Source organism: Rhipicephalus sanguineus, chromosome 1 (assembly GCF_013339695.2).
Source record: "Rhipicephalus sanguineus isolate Rsan-2018 chromosome 1, BIME_Rsan_1.4, whole genome shotgun sequence".
NCBI lineage: Eukaryota > Metazoa > Arthropoda > Arachnida > Ixodida > Ixodidae > Rhipicephalus > Rhipicephalus sanguineus.
Window position 1 is genome coordinate 332666121 of NC_051176.1, and position 20569 is coordinate 332686689.

General features: G+C 48.7%; 1 protein-coding gene across 1 annotated transcript in view; it reads left to right on the plus strand.

The window, feature by feature from the left end:
* The window catches only part of LOC119379553 (E3 ubiquitin-protein ligase Topors), a 371896-nt gene extending 351955 nt beyond the window's left edge, over positions 1-19941 (plus strand). The window contains exon 3 of the mRNA XM_037648855.2: positions 18160-19941. Coding sequence (XP_037504783.2) covers positions 18160-19470 — 1311 coding nt within the window. The 3' untranslated portion in view covers positions 19471-19941. The remainder of the gene's footprint in view (positions 1-18159) is intronic.
* The last annotated feature ends 628 nt before the right edge of the window (positions 19942-20569 follow it).

A 20569-nucleotide genomic window follows, 5' to 3' on the forward strand; every position in this document is an offset into this window, starting at 1 on the left:
TGGTCCGAATTTTGCCGCTAAACCGGGGAAACGGCGGGCCTCGCTGAGGCCTGTGCAAGAAAAAAAAAGAAAGAGGGGAATAAAACAGTCTCGTGGTCAACTGAAATGCGCGCCTGCGGAAAAGAAGACGTGCTTCGCTGCAACACAGTGGTGGCACGCGGGCAGCATGTCACCTGCTCCTCACAGCGTCAGTGCGTCATGATGCGGCCATTCGCCATCCTTTCTGGTAACATAAAGAATGTAATAATGACCAGTGTGACGGAATTCGCGATGTGTTCTGGGTGGAAAAAGAGAATCATTGAAGCTTTCGAACTGAGTTTTCGAAGTAGGCGTTGCGGGCAAGTACTCCGCCAGCAGTGCAAGTGCGCAAATTGCCGGAACAACCGCCAATCGGAGGTTCACACACATCGCGAATTCCGTCAGACCGCCCTTTATTAATTTCTCTATTTTCCCTGAAAGAATGGGTAAACCATGACGCACTTCATGACGTTGAGAGAAGCATTCGTCATGCTGCCCGCGTGTCACCGCTGTGTTGCAGTGAAGCACGTCTTCTTTTCCGCAGGCGCACATTTCAGTTGACCACGAGACCGCCTTGTGTATTGTTTTTTTCTTGCGCTGGGCAGCAGCGAGGCTGGGATGCTTCACTTGTCACTCATTAGTATCGCTACACTGCATTGCCTTGTGGCTCCTAAGGGCCATCGTTTCTGCGGATTTGCGGTTAAATCGGGATCGGGAATTGGCACATACCCAAAGTTTTTGAATTAACCGGGCTGGTACTCACTGCCGCTTCAAATTATCCACTCAGATTTACATTGCAAAATACAGGGCCATAGAAATCCTTCTAATTATGCGGAATTTCGAAATAAAAGTTCGAATTAACGAGGTTTTACTGTATTACCCTCACATCGATTCATCATTTTTTAAGTTTAAAAGCTTGTTATACCGGCTTATATGCTCTAATTATAGTAAATTTTAATTACGTATCTTACAGGTTATCACTTGCATTCAACCGAAAGTCAAATCCTGCTACTAGTCAAAGTTGTTTCGCATTCGCTTCGGACCTAAAATTTACTATTCGCACAAGCCTAGTTGTTCCTATGCGACCTCGGTTCTAATCGCGCTAAGAAAATGTTTCCTTTTTTTCTTTTTTTTTTTCAGTATTGTTTCACAGTACCGTCCCGAGCTTCGGTCTAGTTACCCATTAGTTACCCATTAGCACGGCTCAGCGTGGGAGAGCGGAGCCCGTTAATCAGCATGTCGCTGCACCGCTGACAGTCATGCGCTGCGCAGCCAGTTACAGGGACGCCACGGGCGCAGCGAGGACAGCCAGTCTAGAGTTACTCTAAGCCAGTCAAATCGGCAATGTTCCCTCCGAGATCTCTTTCGACCATGGAAAGCAATTCTAGAAAAAATCCAGGAAGACCAGGGGCAGGTGGCTGGTGGCTGTTGTGGTCGGCGTTGCACGTCAGTACGAAAACATTTCGGGGGGGGGGGGGGGGAGCAGCGATGCAGCGACATTGGCGGCATGCTGATATGCAGCGTCAGCGGCGCAGCGACATGCTGATTAACGGGGCTCTCCCACGCTGAGCGGTGCTACCACGAATGAGTAACTATTGTTGACTAGCCGGAAGCTCGGGACGGTACTGTGAAACAATATTGAAAAAAGAAAAAAAAACGGAAACATTTTCTTATTCAGCGCGATTAGAACCGAGGTCGCATAGGAACAACGCATCATCCGAATGCTAGGGCTATGGGCTCTGTAACCGCCGCAGACATGAACGAAAAAGTTACGACTCCGTCAGAGCAGTAACGTTGACGTTGACGCATAACCTGACAAAAAAAAACCGGGAGGAATCGAACTGACGACCTGCAGCCATAACACTATGGAGAGCGCGCCAACCAACTACGTACGCCACGAACACCACACGACGACGTGGGCGTCTAAAACGACCAAAAATCTACGGTAAAGGGGCCCCGTCACTTTTACGACGATACTGCGCTGACGGGCCCCGTCACCGCAGTCACTGCTTTACGACGACGGGGCCCGTCACAATAAGTACGTCGCTATTATGACGGGCCCCGTCACTATTACAATTTACACTACGGTGACGGGCCCCGTGACTTTTATGACGGTACTACGCTGACGGGCCCCGTCACCGTAGTCAGTGCCTTGATGGAAATCAGAACGGACATGACATGGATGTCGTGATTTTCATGTTAAGACCTGCGATTTACGTTCGTAATATGTATACACTCAGGTCATGCCATACCAATTTTGGTATATATTGATACGGGGTTATTTGAGTGTATAAAATATGTATTTACAGAGAAAGATTGGTAAAAGAGTCAATATGGCTGACCACCACACTCGCGCGCCAGTCAGGCTCTTCAGCCCTTCGTCTTCCTTCACTTCCTCTCCGTAACAGGACCCCCGGGCGTTGTAGCGCCGTCTCGGCGCAGGTCCGGCGATGAAGTGCGAGAGAAGTAGGGCTTCATCCGCGAAACATGCACAATGTCGACAGGTAGCGGACTTGACGAATCGGAGTGCAACGGCGCAATCTCGTAATTCACGTCGCTAACTTGACGCAAGACTTGGTAGGGTCCTGAGTAGCGGGACAGGAGTTTCTCGGAGAGCCCTACACGTCGACATGGTGACCAAAGAAGCACCCAATCACCTGGGGCAAACTTCATATTACGATGTCGGTGGTCATAGCGGGCTTTTTGCCAGGGGCGTAGCCAAGGGGGGGGGGGGGGGGTGGGGGGTGTTCAAACCCCCCCCCCCCCCCGAAATTTTTCAGTTTTGCTTGCGTATATATACACGCACACATACAAACCCACGCACGAACATACATAAAGTATGGTTGAACCCCCCCCCCCCCCCCCGAAAAAAATTTCTGGCTACGCCCCTGCTTTTTGCATATCCTGCGACGTGGCGAGACGAGATCGGGCGACTTGACGAGCCATGTGAGCCCGGTCAATGGCGTCGTGAGCGTACATGGTAGTACATGGCGCGGAAGGCAAGACGGTGTCAAACGGCAATATGGGGTGGCGACCATACAAAAGATAAAAAGGTGAAAATCCAGTGGTGTCATGTCGAGACGAATTATACGCAAAAGTCACATAGGCCAACGTGGCGTCCCAGTCGCGATGATCTTGGGAGACGTACATCGAAAGCATCTCTGTGAGTGTGCGGTTAAGACGTTCAGTAAGACCATTAGTTTGTGGATGGTAGGCGGTAGACAGCTTGTGCTCGGTGGCACAAGATCGAAGGAGGTCGTCGACAACTCTGGACAAGAGTGGCCGCGGTCCGTCAGTAGCTGTCGGGGTGCACCGTGGAGGAGGATGACGTCGTGAAGAAAATACGCGACGTCAGTGGCGCAACTAGTTGGCATGGCCTTCGTGATGGCGTAACGTGTCGCATAATCTGTAGCGACGGCGATCCACTTATTTCCCAGAGTCGTCGTCGGAAAAGGGCCAAGCAGGTCAAGGCCGACGCGATAGAATGGTTCAGAGGGAACTTCAATTGGTTGGAGAAATCCAGCAGGCGGCAGAGGAGACCTTTTCCGGCGTTGGCATAGGTCGCAAGTAGCAACATAACGACGCACGGAGCGGTATAGTCCAGGCCAGAAGAACCGACGTCGCACGCGGTCGTATGTGCGCGAAACTCCGAGATGTCCCGCCGTCGGTGCGTCGTGAAGTTGTTCAAGTATGACGGGCCGTAGATGGCGAGGAACGACAAGCAGGAGCTCAGGGCCTTCAACGCTGACGTTGCGGCGGTAGAGGATGCCGTTATACAGCACGAACATACGGAATGTGGCGTCGGTGCTGCCAGACTGGACGGCGTCGATGATGGTGCGCAATGACTCATCCCGACGTTGTTCGGTGCGCATATCGCTGACGTCAGTGAAAGCCATTACGCAGCTATCCGGATCATGCGCAGCAGGGTCAGATCTACCGGATGACGAGAAAGACAGTCTGCATCCTTGTGCAAACGTCCAGACTTGTACGTGACTGTAAACGAAAATTCCTGGAGCCGCGAAGCCCAGCGAGCAAGACGTCCGGTCGGGCCCTTAAGAGAAGTGAGCCAACAGAGAGCGTGGTGGTCCGTAACTACAGAGAAAATGCGGCCAAATAGGTATGGGCGGAACTTGGCGACAGCTCAAACTAAAGCCAAGCACTCTCTTTCGGTTATGGAATAATTTCTCTCGGGGGAAGAGAGCAGGCGACTGGCGTAAGCTATGACGCACTGTCGACCGTGCTGCCGTTGAGCGAGAACTGCTCCGATACCGTGCCCGCTGGCGTCGGTGCGGACTTCTGTTGGAGCAGATGGATCAAAGTGGGCAAGTATGGGGGGAGTAGTCAAGAAGCCGATGAGAGCAGTGAATGCTTGAGCCTGCTCAGGGCCCCATGAGAATGTTGTGTCCTTCAGCAGATCTGTTAGTGGCCTAGCAACGTCGGCGAAGTTTTCCACGAAACGACGAAAGTAAGAGCATAGGCCGATGAAGCTCCGCACGTCAGCAGTAGAGCGGGGCACAGGAAAGCTGTGAACGGCGCGGATCTTTTCAGGATCTGGTTGGACGCCGTCAGCGTTTACAAGATGGCCCAGCACGGTAATCTGACGTCGGCAAAACTGACATTTCTTGGAATTCAGTTGAAGCCCGGCTGTTCTGAAGACTGCGAGAATTACAGCGAGACGCGTCAGGTGGCTGTCGAAGGTGGAAAAAAAACAGTCACATCGTCAAGGTAACAGACAAGTAGACCACTTGTAACCTCGCAGTAGAGAGTCCATCATCCGTTCGAATATCGCAGGAGCATTGCATAGGCCAAAGGGCATGACCTCGAACTGGTATAAATCATCAGGTGTTATGAAGGCAGTCTTCTCGCGGTCCATTGCATCGACAGAAACCTGCCAGTAGCCGGACCGAAGATCAATAGACGAGACGTATGTAGCTCCGTGTAGACAGTCCAACGCGTCATCAATGCGTGGTAGCGGGTATACGTCTTTTCGTGTGATCTTGTTTAAGTGGCGATAGTCAACGCAAAAGCGCCAGCTACCATCTTTTTTCTTGACAAGGACGACAGGGGAGGCCCAAGGACTGTCGGATGGTTCGATGACACCTTTGCTGAGCATTTTTTCGACTTCCGTTTGGATATCTCTGCGCTCAGTGTGGGAGACACGGTAGGGGCGCCGACGAATAGGACTCGCGTCACCGGTGTTGATACGGTGCTGAACGACGGACGTTTGCCCTAGAGGTCTGTCGTCAAAATCGAAAATGTCACTGTACCATGCAAGAAGGCGACGGATATGTCATTGGCCTGCGCAGGGTTGAGGTCAGGTGCAATCACTTTCGAGAAATAATCCGGCAAAGAGGAGCTGTTAGTCGCAGTAGACAGAAGTAAATCAGTCTCGGCGGTGAGAGTTGCAATTTCAAATTCGTCAGCATCAGATATGTTGGCCAAGAACATGCCACGGGGAAGTACTTGAGGGCACAAGCTGAAATTTAGAAGTGGTAGCGAGGTACGGTTGTCGGTGACAGTCACGAGGGTATGCGGAACGGCAACGTTCCGGCTCAAAAGAACGTTAACGAGGGGATCGATGACGTATTCACCGTCGGGAACCTGCGGTTGTGCAGTCAAAACGACGTAGGTGGCTGCCTGAGGTGAAAGACCCACATCTTGAAGACAGCACAGTCGCGGCGGGGTGGTGTTGGAAGCAGCGACGAGCTGAGGCATTTCTATCTGAAGGATGCCGGTAGCGCAATCGATGAGGGCAGAGTGATTTGACAAAAAGTCCAGTCTAAGGATGACGTCGTAAGGGCAGCGGTAAATTACGGCGAAGATGACTGAAGTAGGTTGGTCGACTATACTTAAGCGGGCAGTACACATACCAAGAACCATCGGCGTGCCGCCATCGGCCACACGGAGCACTTGTGTAGCTGCTGGTGTGAGGACTTTCTTTAAACGTGTGCGTAGGCTTGAACTCATTACGGATATGTTCGCTCCAGTGTCGACAAGTGCTTGAAGAGGTACGCCGTCTACTTTAACGTCAATCACACTTCGTCTAGTGGGTACAGAGAGAGGATTTGCTGCCGTAGTCGTCAATGCAGCACCACCTCCGGGGGCTGCATTTCTTAGTTTTACGAAATGGTGCGGCCGAAAGCCACGGGGGACGATAGGCGTCGTGGCTGCGGCGAACGGGACGATGGGCGACGTGTTTGCGGCGAACGAGATTGGTGTCCACGTGGCGAAGGCGAGCGGCTGTACCAAGTATTACGAGCGGCATTGTCAGCGGCATTGGACTCAGGAGCGGGTGAAAAGTGGTGGGCATTACCGTCGAAACGGTTCATATTGGTCGGTGCACGAGGTGTCGAGGACCATGTGTGGCGGCAGTAACGAGCAATATGTCCAACGCTGTGGCAGGTGAAACATATTGGGCGGTCATCTGCAGTTCGCCACTCAGCCGGGTTGCGAGAACGTGGAGCGAATTGTCGGTTTCAGGAGGACGTGGCAGAAGGGCGTTCGCTGACTCTGGGCGTGGCGACAGAATGAACTCCGATATTTTCCAGCTCTTGACGAACGATGGCTTAAACGAGAGGAACGGTAACAGGGGTGGCATCGGTGCTGCGCGAATAGAATGCTGGGGGCGCCATCGCTTCCAGTTCACGACGAACAATTCGTGTCACGTCTTCCGGCGGTGAAGGATGGTGCAGTGTCGACTGCTCTTCACACGTTGACGTGGCAGCAGTGTTTGGAAGCCTGGCGAATGGTTGCAGAATGCGGCGCTTTTTTGCTTGCTCAAACTGACATTTTTTGATGATCGCATCCACGGTGGAACAGCCCTTGCACATCAGGAGGTTGAATGCGTCGTCGGCGATCCCCTTCAGCACATGCCCGACCTTCCCACCTTCCGTCATGTCATTGTCGGCCTTTCGGCAGAGAGCCAGCATGTCCTGAATATATGAGAGGTACAATTCCGTGGACGATTGGGCACGGCAGGCCAATTCCTTTTTGGCGGCGATATTACGGTCGGCGGGTTTGCCAAATACCTCTCGCAACTTTTTTTTACATTGGTCCCAGCTAGTGAGTTCTTCTTCGTTGTTCTCGTACCACACCTTTGCAGTGCCCCTCAAGTAAAATAACACATTGGCCAGCTGAAGTGTGGGATCCCATCTATTCGGTACACTCACGCGTTCAAACATGGCCAACCAGTCTTCAACGTCGACGCCATCGGTCCCACAGAATGTACCGGGATCCTTAGGAGGTACGAAAACGAGTGGTGGTGATGGCGACGTAGATGGAGACAGCGACGTCGATGCGGAAGGCTCGACGTTAGCCATGGTTGGGAGGGCGATGCGACGTCCGCTGCGGAGCTCCGTTGCCTGTTGTAGTACCCAGCACGTCCACCAATATGATACAGGGTTGTTTGAGTGTATATAAAATATGTATTTACAAAGAAAGAGTGGTAAAAAAATCAATATGGCTGACCACCACACTCGCGCGCCAGTCAGGCTCTTCAGCCCCTCGTCTTCCTTCACTTCCTCTCCGTAACAATATCAAGTTAAGGACGGATGGAGGGCGAAATCGGCTACAGATTCATTTTAATTTTAACACCACAATATGCCAGCATTCCTGGCAAGTGTTTCCACCATGTGGCAGCTTGAAATGCGCAACGGACGATATTTAAAAATAGCGCCACACGCGCCTACCTCCGTGACTCTGCCTACTCGCCGCGCTAGTTGGTGTCATGCGTAGTGGCGTTTGCATTGATGTCATAAGGACACCTAAAAATGTATTTACGTATATAACCAGTTAGAATAATAGTGTATCTAGCTAAATGAATGATTTCAGTACACTGGTCTAGCCAGGGAGGGGGCAAAGGGAGGGTTTAAACTCCCACCCCCAAATTTTCCGGTTTTTCATGTGTGTGTAGAGAGAGAGAGAGAGAGAGAGACTCTTTATTGGAAAAACAATTTTTGCCGGCGTCTGTATACCGCTGGCATGCTACTCTGTGTAGGGATGGGGAACGGTATTGGCAGACTAAAGAAGAGAGGGAAGGAAATAATAATAAAAAGAAAGAATATAAAAAAATGAAATACGCAAGTGAACCTGATAGAAATATTTACCAGTGTGTCAGGTAAGTGAAGCCTTTGCTGTATGAAATGATCATGCAATCATTAAAGCTTTCCTACTAGGCCAATGTTTGACAAGTAATTAAACAGGGACTGTAAAAGCCGTCGCTGTTTAGAAGGACCGGGCACCGGGCCTAATATGTTGTGCAACGTTAACCCTTTCAGCCCTGAATTTTTGTTAACGGGTAGATAATTTTTTTCTTCTTGATATTGCTTTTTCAATCACCTCAAGAGCACGAAAATATTTTCTGAGCATCCCATCAGTGTATGAGAAAAATAGCGTCATGTCCTAAATATAGGACACCAGGGGTTAGTGGCTGTGAAAGGAAATATGGTGAATTTCAATATTGCTATTTATTTTACTGTGTTTACACCTGAAATTGTTTTGAAGCTAGCATGCCAGCAACCATATATGGGTTACTGCGTCTCAAAGGTCCAAAAGCAAGTTTTTGCACTCGTGACACAGTGCTCTTCAATGCACTTGAATGGCCATTATCTAATCATTGGACGCCTTGTAAGATCTAACATCATAATAAGTTGCCGATTCCTCCTTTGGTGCGCCGCAATTATTGTCGCCCGTGCCTGCATTGGTAAGTTGGTGGAACTGCACTTCATCCTCGTTATCTTCAAGCCCTCTCATGCACCATTCTTACACTGCAGCAAACGTATTCAGATCATGTATGTACGACCTCGCTGTTGGGACCCCCTTGCAAATTAGCAAGAAATGCAGGCTGATTTCCCGAGGAGAATAACAAGAAATTGGAAGCAGGCACAAGCGCTACGGCTCGAGTCATCATGTAATGCATTCAAAGATCTCACAACCACTAAGCCCTGGTGTCCTATATTTAGGACATGAATATTTTTAATTGCAGCGGCCTAAGCGGAAATGTTAGGGAAGGCCCCTTTTGTAAATAAGCCATCAAGCACTTTAGAAACAACATAGAAAATTACGATAGCTACAGAGAAAATAATTATTCAGTAAAATGTCATCAAATATTTGGTTGCGGCGTTCGTCGTCTTTTTCACCTTCCGCCATCTTGTTTTCGACATTGTAGACTTCCGAGGAAGACGATGATAGAAAAACTACCTATGTTTGCACAGGTGTATTGAGGATACCACACACACATTCTTGAATTTGGTAGTAGTTTATGTCACAATTTATAGCAATTTTTCTTCGTGTCCTTTTTATAGGACGCCAAGGCCGAAAGGCTTAAGTGATCGTGACAAATCATGTCCATTTGTCTCTCAAACAATGCTCTCTCATCGCGGTACGCGGAACAGTCCAGTAATATGTGCTCTACTGTCTCTATGCTGCCACAGTTATCACAGCAGGGACTAGTGGTGCGCCCTATGCGGCAAACTTACTAGATTTGCTTCAGTTTTCATGCTCCGCCCGAGGCGCGCGCGCGCCAATGTCCCCTTTCCGTACGTCTCCTCTCGCGGGGTGGCGCTGCCACCCCTCTCGGCCTAGAGTGCCCTAAAACCGCGTTCGCAGCGCGGCGGCAGCGCTGTGCTGGCGATAGGTACGGATCACTGCAGTGTTTTCAAGCGTGTAGTTGGGCGATTTTAGCAAGTAGAGAGTACTTCACGCGCCTCTGTCGCATTGTCGTTGCAAACTAGAACCGTTTATGTACCTGAAGTTGAGTGGACGCAGGAATTCTGCGTTTGAATTTAATGTTTGGAGCGTGATGTGCTAGTATGTCGGGTCTCTGCCTTCGGTTGCCTCACCGCGCGGAGGATGAAAAAAAAAAGCTTTTTTTTTTCGTTCCTCGCGGTGACAAAAATATATGCTGATGGAAGGTATGGCTCAACAAAATCAGTCACAAGAAATTTGTGCCCACAGAAAACACCCGGCTATACGAAGTGATTTTGTAATTGTTATAGTTTCAAGCAAAAAGCACGCCGGGCCGGCTTGCTTTCGTTCGTGCATATACATGAACACCATCTCAGCAACGCTATTATTGTTTCGGCGTTCTTTATGCCGTAGATTTGTGCGTAGTAGTCAGTGCAGAGTCACACCCCGTATCTCTAACATTAAATAGCTCGGAACCCAATACAGCTGCATTTATTTTTCTCTGCGGCGTGGCTTCAACACTACAAGCTCACAGGGAAATGACCGTTTGGGATTAGTTTTTTGTCACACTTTGCCGTGTTTCGCCGCACTGCCGTGTGCAAGATCGATTAAGGCTTCTTCGTTGAAGCATTCCACGTGATGTTTTCCCTAGATGACCACAATGCATTTGACAAGTTAGAATAAATAATACTGCAAGACACTGGGAGGAAACAACAGAAACTATATATGCCGCACCGACACTAGTGGGCATGATATATTTCGTATATCTGGAAAGGTAGTCAAGTCGCTGATACTCCTCAAATGCAGTGCAACTGGATTTGTGGAATATGCCCCCTTCTCTTAAGTAAACATCGTAGAGTACAAACAAAATAAGCTTAGTTAAAAGTGCCGTTTAACGTTGGGAAGAAAAAGAAAAATACACAACCACCCGTTTGTAGCACGAAGCCACAAGGAAATCCATACGGATTTCTCAGAAATAAAGCCTCTTAGTTGCCGAAAAATTCGTCCTGGTCCGGGGATCGAACCCGGGACCAACGCCTATCCGGGGCGGTCGCTCTACCAATGGATTCGCCCTCGCGCTGCCAATTGCTAGCTTCCTGGTTAGCTCATTTGGTAGAGCGACCGCCCCGGATAGGCGTTGGTCCCGGGTTCGATCCCCGGACCAGGACGAATTTTTCGGCAACTAAGAGGCTTTATTTCTGAGAAATCCGTATGGATTTCCTTGTGGCTTCGTGCTACAAACGGGTGGTTGTGTATTTTTCCCTTTCTTAACCCTTCCGCCACCTTGCGGGTTTCCGCAGAACTGATTTGCAACGTTGGGAAGACTTCCGAACGCTGATAAACATAGTCAAACCAATAATAGCGCGTATTTTGCGCTACGCACTACAAGTGCGCTAGGTGCCCGATGAAGTTTCTGAGAGTAGCAGTACGCTCACCACCTGCCTATTTTATTCGAACTAGAAAACAAGCACTTTTGGCTCACCCAAATTCCGCCTGTACTTCAAGTTACGCTGAATGTCAAAATATGCAAAGAAAAAAAAACATAAATGGCCTGCACGACAGCTGCTGTGGGGAACCCGCTCGGAACCTGCTTCGGAAAGGCACGCGTTTTATTTGAACGTTTAACATGCTTCGTGCTCGTTGAAGTTATTGTCCCTGTAGTTTGATAATTGATGAACATCTTCGGCCACAAATGTTAATAATTTAACGGTTCAAGCGAGCACCGAGTTCCGTTTCAGGCGCCCGCAATATGCACGGGAGCGAGCGGAGCGTCGTCTGCTATCGCTGCTCCTTGGACCCCTCGAGAGGGCGCGCGTGTAGTTGTCGCTACCTTTATAAATACAGGGACCTTAGGCCGAGCATAAGCATATACAGTAACTCTAGGCCGAACTAGAGTCCTAGAGTCACTGTATATGCTACCTTTAGGTAGCAGAGTAGCGCATAGGTCCGGCTAGCAACCACAGCTATGCGGTGAAGTCGCACTTCGTTTTTGCAGGCGACATGCCTACTGTGTCGCCGATTAACCTGTCTGGCGTGTCGAAGACCGGCGATAAACATTGGCTGTCGATGGCTAGTGTTAATTCAGTTCGCTGCAGCGGCGGCGTCGAGAAATAAAAAAATTGGCCCAAGCGGCAGCTTCTCCGCAATGCATGGTTGCTAGCGGCGTTTCTTCTTATGTTGTACCGCTTATATTCAACTAAGCAACCTTTTATCCTACGTCTCATTTACTTTTCATTTGCTATAAATATTTCTATCCGCCGTAATAACTGAACACAAACATTCCCTTTTTTATGCACGCTTTGACCCTTCTTGGGGGCGCTCCAGGCAAATAAGCGAGAAGGAAAAGGAAGGGTGTCGCTACCTTGAAAACTTGTTTTATCTAGGGACCTTAGGCCGAGCGTGTGACTAGCGCCACCACGCGGCGGGAGACGGAAAGGGGACACGCGCCGCCGCGCAGCTTTCAAACTGAAGCTGCTATGCGGTACAAATAACTGTTCGTGTATGCCACGTTCAGTCGAAGACGATGGTACAGCGTCTCAAGTTGGCGAGGAAATGTTGGGGAAATTTTCGCTCTCACTTTTGGGTCAGTGCAACGCAGACAGTTATCTTGTTGGAGCGGCAGATTCCAGAGGCGGTCATTTTCTTGATAGGCATATTTTTTTGCGATGTTCGAGGCGTCGATTTTAGTAAAAAATATTCTTCTGCAATTCCGGTACTGGAGTCCATTTCGGGCTGCTTCGTCCGCTTTTTCGTTTCCTGAAATACCAGCATGGCCAGGTATCTATTGGAACTTAATGTAATGTCCATCAATCTTTGCCTTGTGATGAAGATAGGCGATATCAGATGCTACACTTTGGTGATTACCATGCTTGTGCCTGTTCCACATATACACACACATACAAACGCACGAACATGCATAAAGTATGATTGACCCCCCCCTCCCCCCTGAAAAAAATTCTTGCTACACTACTCTTTTAGTATAGTTCAGTATGGAGCCTACGCGCGTTCTTACTCAAGTTCCTGCTTGTGCGTGCGGCAATTCTTGCTCTTTTAGAAGGCACCTAGGTTCTGTTTATGATGCGTTCAGTTATTACAATGACGACAACAACGACAGAGTGTCGTCGAGACCCTTCATGCTTGACCAGGGGTATCTTGTGATCCTGTGCTAAGCAGGATATAGCGTGACGGGATACAAAAGGTAAATTTTATGCCTCTTCTGAGAGCAAGAAAAGCAAAACAAAGGCGAGTGAGCGAAAGGGTTTCGAAAAACAGGCCGAAGAAAATCACTGTGAAGATTATGCAGGAGGAGCATTTTAGTTGCATTTGTCGGAATCTGAAATTTAGGTAAGGTTTTCTCAAAGGCACCCCTTTTAGCTGAGAAAAGGAACATTTTCTCTGCAACCTAGAACTTGTTGCTGTGCTAGTTGGTATACATAACTTGAAGGAAAAAATGTACACGCCTAAGCAGCACCAGAAAAAAAATACGAAGCACAGGAAAAGAGCGTGCTTCGTCTTTTTTCTGGTGGCGCGTAGGCGTCTAAATTTTTTCCTCAAAATTCTCTGCAACTACTGCAGGTTTCAAAAGGCATTTGGAACCTGGGCCCGTACAGAAGCAAACAATGTGTTGCTACTGGAATTTCGGTTTTATTGCGATAGCAATTATATGGACAGTCTCGGCTGAATTTTGCCGTCGCCGTCATGCACCGTATATGTATAAGTATGTATATATATAAAAGCTCCAAAGAAAAATAATTCAGAAAAATGCTTCCGAAGCGCGGAATCGAACCAGGGACCTCTTGCTCCGCAGCGAGTGGCGCTAACCACTACGCCACGAAACGCAGATCCTCCACGTAGCTAACGGCGAGCGTTATATACACACCCTTTACCGCTGGACGGACTCAGAGACGCTAGGCGCTTATAAGCGTTTCTTCATACCAGCGAGATGGCGCTAGGAGCGCGACGGGCGGATTTAAAGGGGCCATGAACCACTTTTCCAAGTAATGATCTAATGACCTCAGTATCGGAGTTTACTGCCTCCTGAATCGATTGCCGCAAGAATTTCTCGAATCCGTCAAGAATGAGCGGAGTTACGGGGGTTTGGCGCACGCTCTCAGCGCTTTCTCTCTTTTCTCGTGCCGACGAGCGCACTGGAAGCTAGACAGGGAGGGATGGCACGGGGGTAAGAAGTTACGTCAGCGCGTCATGAAACGCGATCGCTCTCCCGCTGTGATTCGCATGCGCGAGTGCGGCTACCGTGTAAAGTTAGCAGACTGAGGAGTGCGGCGCGGGCAAGTGGCGGCACCCCGTGGCAAGAAGCGCATCTCATCCGGCTATCGGCCAATAAGCATGCTATGTCTCTTGCGACGTAAACTGGCAGATCCGCGACGTCAACGTGCAGACGCCCCGCCCACCGACGAGAGTGAGAACCGGCCTCTGTATGGAAAGAGGGCGCCTGAGGAAACGGCAACTTCGCGCTCCGCTTGTGGCCATTACGCGGCACGCACGACTAATATTTTGCAGAGCAGTTCATAGCCATGTCAGCTTTCCGCAGGATGCGTTTTTTCAACAAGCCCAAGGGGTGCTTCATGACACCTTTAAAAGTCGTCGGCGAGCTCGCTCGCTTCTTATATTTGCGCAGGGAGAACCTTGCCCTTCCGCTGTCTGCTCGCGCGGTTTTCTCGTGCTGAGGGGAAGAGGGATGTTTCACGCTTTCACCGTGATGTCCGCGCTCATATTACGGAGCGTACTAAATATTAATGAGAACTAACAGAGAACTAACAGAACTAACAGAGAACTAACAGGCGAGCCTCACTTCGTATGTCTGTTAGTTCTCATTAATATTGTGTCTAACAAAGAAAAACGAGCCCTTAAGAGTCATCTTCTTTCCTTCATTCGGAGCGTACGAAAGTCACTCCAAACAGAAGATGAGCGCGAACTATCAAGTGTCACAGCTCGACACTTGAAGCACTCTAGTTTCCTTAGCTGCTTTGGCCGCCTTTGCAACAGGAGCGCTGTTCAAACTGAGAATATCCATTGGCGAGCTTCACTACGTACAGCATTAGTTTCTTGCTATCGCATTCATTGCTTCGCCCTTGCGGCGAAGCTGTGACTTTTTTTATTAAAGCTTTAATTTAAGAAAAAGTAATAAAATTCAAGTCTTCAGAAAAAAAATATATCTTTTTTACTGAACAATGGTCAGACCTACAGTTATTTTGCTTTACAAGAACACCCATCGCATGTCCAGGAACGACAAAAGTTTTGAACTTCGTACGTATGGAGGATTTTTTTCAAAAATATTCCTTCAAAAAAAAATAGTTTTTTATCTTTTATGATTTTGCACTAAAATTAATGTACATTTATTACAGGACAATTTCAAATAGCTTAGAAAATTGCATTTAGTTCGTATTAACAGTAACAAAGTCAAAAGCAGTAGTAGTCAGGCGTCTTGATTTGCTCTCTCCCCTTAATGGAACGGACAACTGACCAGGATGTGCGATTAGATCTTGGTGGAAATGAAAATACCGTGAATTATAGCTACATATTCAAGGCACCTTTTCGCTATTTCAGTCGGATTATATTTTTGAATTGCGTTTAAAAGACACACGCACACGCGCGCGCACACACACGCGCACACATACACACAAAAAGAAAAAAAAAAGCCGGTACGTCACGCAGCTTAGTGGAAGAGCCTTGATGCTGCAGTATGGAGTCGTGCCGTTTGCTGTATGTATGTACGTAGTCTGATGCCTTTATGCCCAGCATAATTAGTGCTCAAAATCTCGCTCTATTCTGTGCTGCTTACAAGGTAAACGGAGTCGGCGTCGAGAAGCAGCGCCGCCTCCGCGGCGATTAGTGGAACATATCAAGCCGCAGCGCATGCGCGCGGAGTGCATGCATGTGCAGAAAGCAGCAGCGCACAAATACGAACCACTGTCGTGCTCACCTCCCACTGTTCGCAGCACGTGTTGTGTGTGCGACATCATAGTCGCCGGAGATAAAAAAATTCTGATAAAAAATGTTGCCGGCGTTTTCCGCGTTACCTTTCCGTGATTAGACACTCAGACCGGTGAGCTTACCGTTGTGCTAAAGAAAACGGGTGCCATAAAAATTGGTTGTCGGTTCCTTTAACGAAACGACCACGAAGAGCACAAAGTCGTAGGCGGCTGTATAGTTACGTTCAAAGTGTTGCGGTTCGCTAAGAAATGTTGCGCATTTAAAATTCAGAAGCTTGTTGCACTCTATACAGGCGAGACTGCTGGACCCTTGGTATATGCAACCGGGGACAAGACTTCTTACACGACATAACGAGCCGCAGTGTAAGAGACACGCATTAAATTACCTTGAAGTACCCAGTCGTATTTGAATCTTCCTCCCGCCTCCACTGAAGCTTTTGTGCACCTCACGTAGTTTTCAGTGTGTCCGGGATCGGCCCACCTTTGACCGAGTGATGGTAGCATGTGATGACATCATTTGACGTCACTAATTTCTGTGATCTGCAACGCAATTATGACTTCACATGGGGACGCCACAGCATATCGCCATCAATGACGTTAGGTCACGTGGTTTTTGTACCACTTCATTCGCCTGACACGTCTCGCTCAAGAGGCCGCTCAACGAGACGCTTTTTCTTTTTATCCCAACGAGCACGCTGGAAGCTACGCAGGTAGGGATGACACGACCAAAAGTTACGTCGGCGCGCGTGATGACACGCGATCGCTGTCTCCCGTTGTTATTCCTTGCGCGCTAGTGTGGTCAATGTGTAAAGTTAGCAGAGTACGGAGCGCGGAACCAGCTCGTGGTGGCATCCCGTGGATAGCTCGTCTGATCGAAACGTCGCTCTTGATTTATGTCGGCTATTGAGCAATAGCATGCTATCTGTTGTTTGACGTCAATCTGGAGGCGCCGGTAGCTACAAAGTAAGTGAGCACAGGCCTCTAATAAAAAGAGGGCGCCTTAGAAAATAGCAACTTCGCGCTGGGCTTTTTGTAAACTCTTCCTGCCGCGCACGTCTGCAAAATTTGGCTGAGCTGTTCATAGCAGTGCCTGCTTTCCGCAGGGTTTATTTTCACCAAGCACGAGGGGTCGTTAATGACCCCTTTGAGGCCTTCGCCTTAATTGATTTAAATGATTTTTTTTATAGAGGACGTGTCTGAATAACCTCGCATTCAAGCTTTTTTTAAGGTGGCAGTGCTTACCTGTAATCATATTTTAGCATACATTATCCATTCGAAATACAATTTTTTCCCTTCATAGCATTTCTCACTGGTCGTTGTTACGCTTTCAATGTTTAAGCACTTAATGCGCTTTTACCGAGTACCTTTAGGCCACTTTACAGTCGTGCTACATTTCGCCTTCGACAACTTATCACTTGCATGTGCGCTTGAGGTATTAACCCCCATGATTCGTTAAATCGCTCAGCTAAGCGTTGACTCTGTGTTGGTGCGCGTACGCTTATACCGTCAAAGAGTGTGGACAGCCCGTCGTGTAAATCTTGTGGTTCGTGCGAAACACTTCAGCATCTTACGTTACAGCGTACCACATTCGTCACGCAACAGGCATTTTAAGGCGAAAGCCTTAGATGCCTCATCAAACGCGAAAATTGACCGTCGGCGTCCCGTGGCGTCGGGGAAACACGAGTCATGCAAAAACAATGATCACGTGATGATGTCACCATATGACATAATCATGACGTCACAAATCGACATAATTTGTGCCGTTATGACATCATCATGACGTCACTGCTAAGTCATCACATGACATCGTAACTTGGTGAATGATGGGCCAATCACGGAGGCAGTACAAAATCAGGTGAGGTGCCTCCGATCCTGGAGGCAGTGCAAAACCACATTAGGTGCAGAAAGCTTTCGGAGGGTGGCGGGCAGGATCAATACATCGACTGATAAGAAAAAGAAGAGGATGACTTTCGCCTTCGAGTAGTCTTAGGTGAATGCATAAGGGACCCTGTGAGTTTTTTTAAAGGAATATATACCGATTGGGTGGTAAGTATGCGACCCTTGACGATTACTTCTTTCTCAGAGAATGTGCTGCTTGAAGTGACCAGGCCCATCTGCTAACTTTTATGAAAGAAACGAATCTGGCCACCTGTTTACGGACGTTCTTTTGTTTTGTTTTTTCGTGTTTCTACTCTTTTCCGTTTCTTAGTCATTATTTTACTGTCGCACCTTCTTTCCTCTTTCTCTTCTCCTATCTTCCTTTCTTCAATCTTTTCCCTCCTTTTGAAAGAGTAGGTAGGCGTTGTGCCCGTCCACGTGGCAGTTGCCAAACTACTCCCACCCTATTTCCTCTGTGTCCTTGTGGATGTACACGCATATCAATAATAATAATAATAATAATAATAATAATAATAATAATAATAATAATAATAATAATAATAATAATAATAATAATAATAATAATAATAATAATAATTCACTGAACTTTCTCTTATATATTCAGATGGTTACCTCGCCTTCGCATCGGGACTCTCCAAATGGTGACACCGCAGGTGATCCTTCCGCCTCAGCACAGGGACCAAGCAATGCGACGATGCTGCAGAGACAACCACAAGACAACACCAGCTTCTCAGAAGATATCTGTGTCATTTGCATGGAACCGCCCGAAAAAAAGGCACGCCCAGATTGCTGCTTTCACCACTTCTGCTTCTCCTGCCTTTTGAAGTGGGCCGAGCAGAGACCCATATGTCCCCTCTGCAATCAGCAATTCAGTAGCCTCCTCCGCACCATACCATCATCAGGCGACTACAAGCTGTACTTAGTCAGTGATCTGCCATACACCTCGGGTCTGTCACACGATGTTCCTGAACAAAGGACCCCCATGGTCGTCGAGGAGATTAGTGAAGTGGAGCTTGCGGAAAGAGAAGAGCGCCGGAGACAGGCACGGCGTGCCTATGTGACTCTCCGAAATCCGAACCCTTACACTCCCAGGGAGGCCGCAACGAGTCTTCAAAGATTTGAGCTGTACGAAAGGGACCTGTGGGCTGTACCCCGCCTCGCGGACTATCGAGAGGCGTCTCCGGAGTTCTACAGTGCGCACCCGAACTGCATTCGCCGTCTCATACCCTGGCTCAACCGCGAGCTAAACGCATTGATGGCGCCCAACCGAGGGCGGGTGTTGGCTGCTGTTGATCGCGTGCTGTCGCTAATCTTGAATTTTGACATCAGACATCCCAGCTTTTCCCAAAGCTTGGAACCTCTGCTCCACGAGTATACGGAGCACTTCATCCATGAGTTCTATCTATTTGCAAGTTCCGCGTTTGAAACCATGGATGACTACGACCGTGGCATAGAGTACGCTTCGCGGCTCACTGCCTTCTCTGGGGCGAACCCTGTCCGTTGGTTCAGGCGGACCTTGCGGGAATCGGAACAAGCATCTGCTCTGGTAGCCCGCGCTGCACCAGTTGCCGATACGCACGACTCGCCTCAGGCGGGCGCCAATGGCCTTGAGGTTCCGACGGTGATGGAGATCACATCAAGCACGGAGAGCGACAGTGACTCTGACAGCTCTGACTTCGTCGTGGTGGATGTGCAAGACCCGCTCCGGGAGATAACTACCGACGTGATCGAGCTGCTGTCGTCTGACGAGGAAGATGACTCTGAACGTGAACATCGTCAGGCACCTGCATGCGGCCAGGATGTGTGTCGGAGTGACTCAGGTTGCTCATCGGGTGATAGAAGTTCCCTCGATAGCCCTGCCACAAGCGACCCGTTCTCGAGCGATGAAAGTGCCGAGCAGCCTCAGAGGCGTTAGGCTTGGTGTTGTACCAAAAGCGATTCATAAAGCGGTGCAGGCGCCTACCCTCAGTGATGGCACACCCAAGAACACGCACGAGAGCATTCAATGTAGGCTCGCGGCAAACTGCAAATAGGCATGGAACCTACCTACTGTTACGGCAAAGCCAGCAAAGTGCGTCGTGGTGCAGGTTGAGGCTAGAGCTTTGATAGCTGGAGTACTAGGTCGTCGGACGACGATTGCCAGTCATATGCTTGCCCGAAAAAGTTGGTCAACGTTGTCGGCGCTGGCAACATTGTAAGTCGCGCAAGGCACTTTCATACACCCTCCATAATCAGGCACTATCATACCCAGCATAATCGCTACGAACCCTGACAGGTTTAAGAAAGAAATGGCAACCTAAGAACAGGATGCACATTTTCTCGTTTTTTAAAGTTTTTAGATATCTTTAGATATGTAAATAAACTTATCGTTTTTAATACGACAGTACTTGTTTTACTGGCTTCCTCTTTGAATGCAAATGTGCATGTGGTTCAATTTCTTTTCCTCGCAGAGTGGGGAAGCAATGTTATGCCGTTGTTTTGCAGCCTTATTCAGCGGTTATTTGCTGCAGCTGTCTTTTACACTTAACCACCCAGAGGTCGAAATTTGATTGTGGTGTTGCAGTAGTGCACGAGTCTACAACGAACACGTAGCCGTGAGAATTTTTCGAAACGGTGCTGTAATAGCGGAGTTAGACGCGTTTGGTGATACAAAAGAGGCTCTCACTGGTTTCGCTTTTTCCTTCGCTATGCACCGTTTGTCGGCTCATGGCTCCTCCTGGCCGAGTGCCCCGTCCTCACCGTGCGAGGAAGAGCAGCGTGCGCACGTATAGACTGTTACGTAAGGTGCCGCCATCATGGGCTGTTAAACGAACGTGTTCTTATTTTTGTATATCTGACGAGACGAGAAGTAAGGAAACACCGAATGCACCAACCCAACAGTTTTCATGTGCATACGCCCACCGTAACACTGTTCGCGTAGTTGTTGAAGATAAAACGCGGCAATGTTAAAGGCCTGGCATGGCGGCACCGAAACCCGCCCATACAATAGTCTATACATACCTGAGAGCAGACAA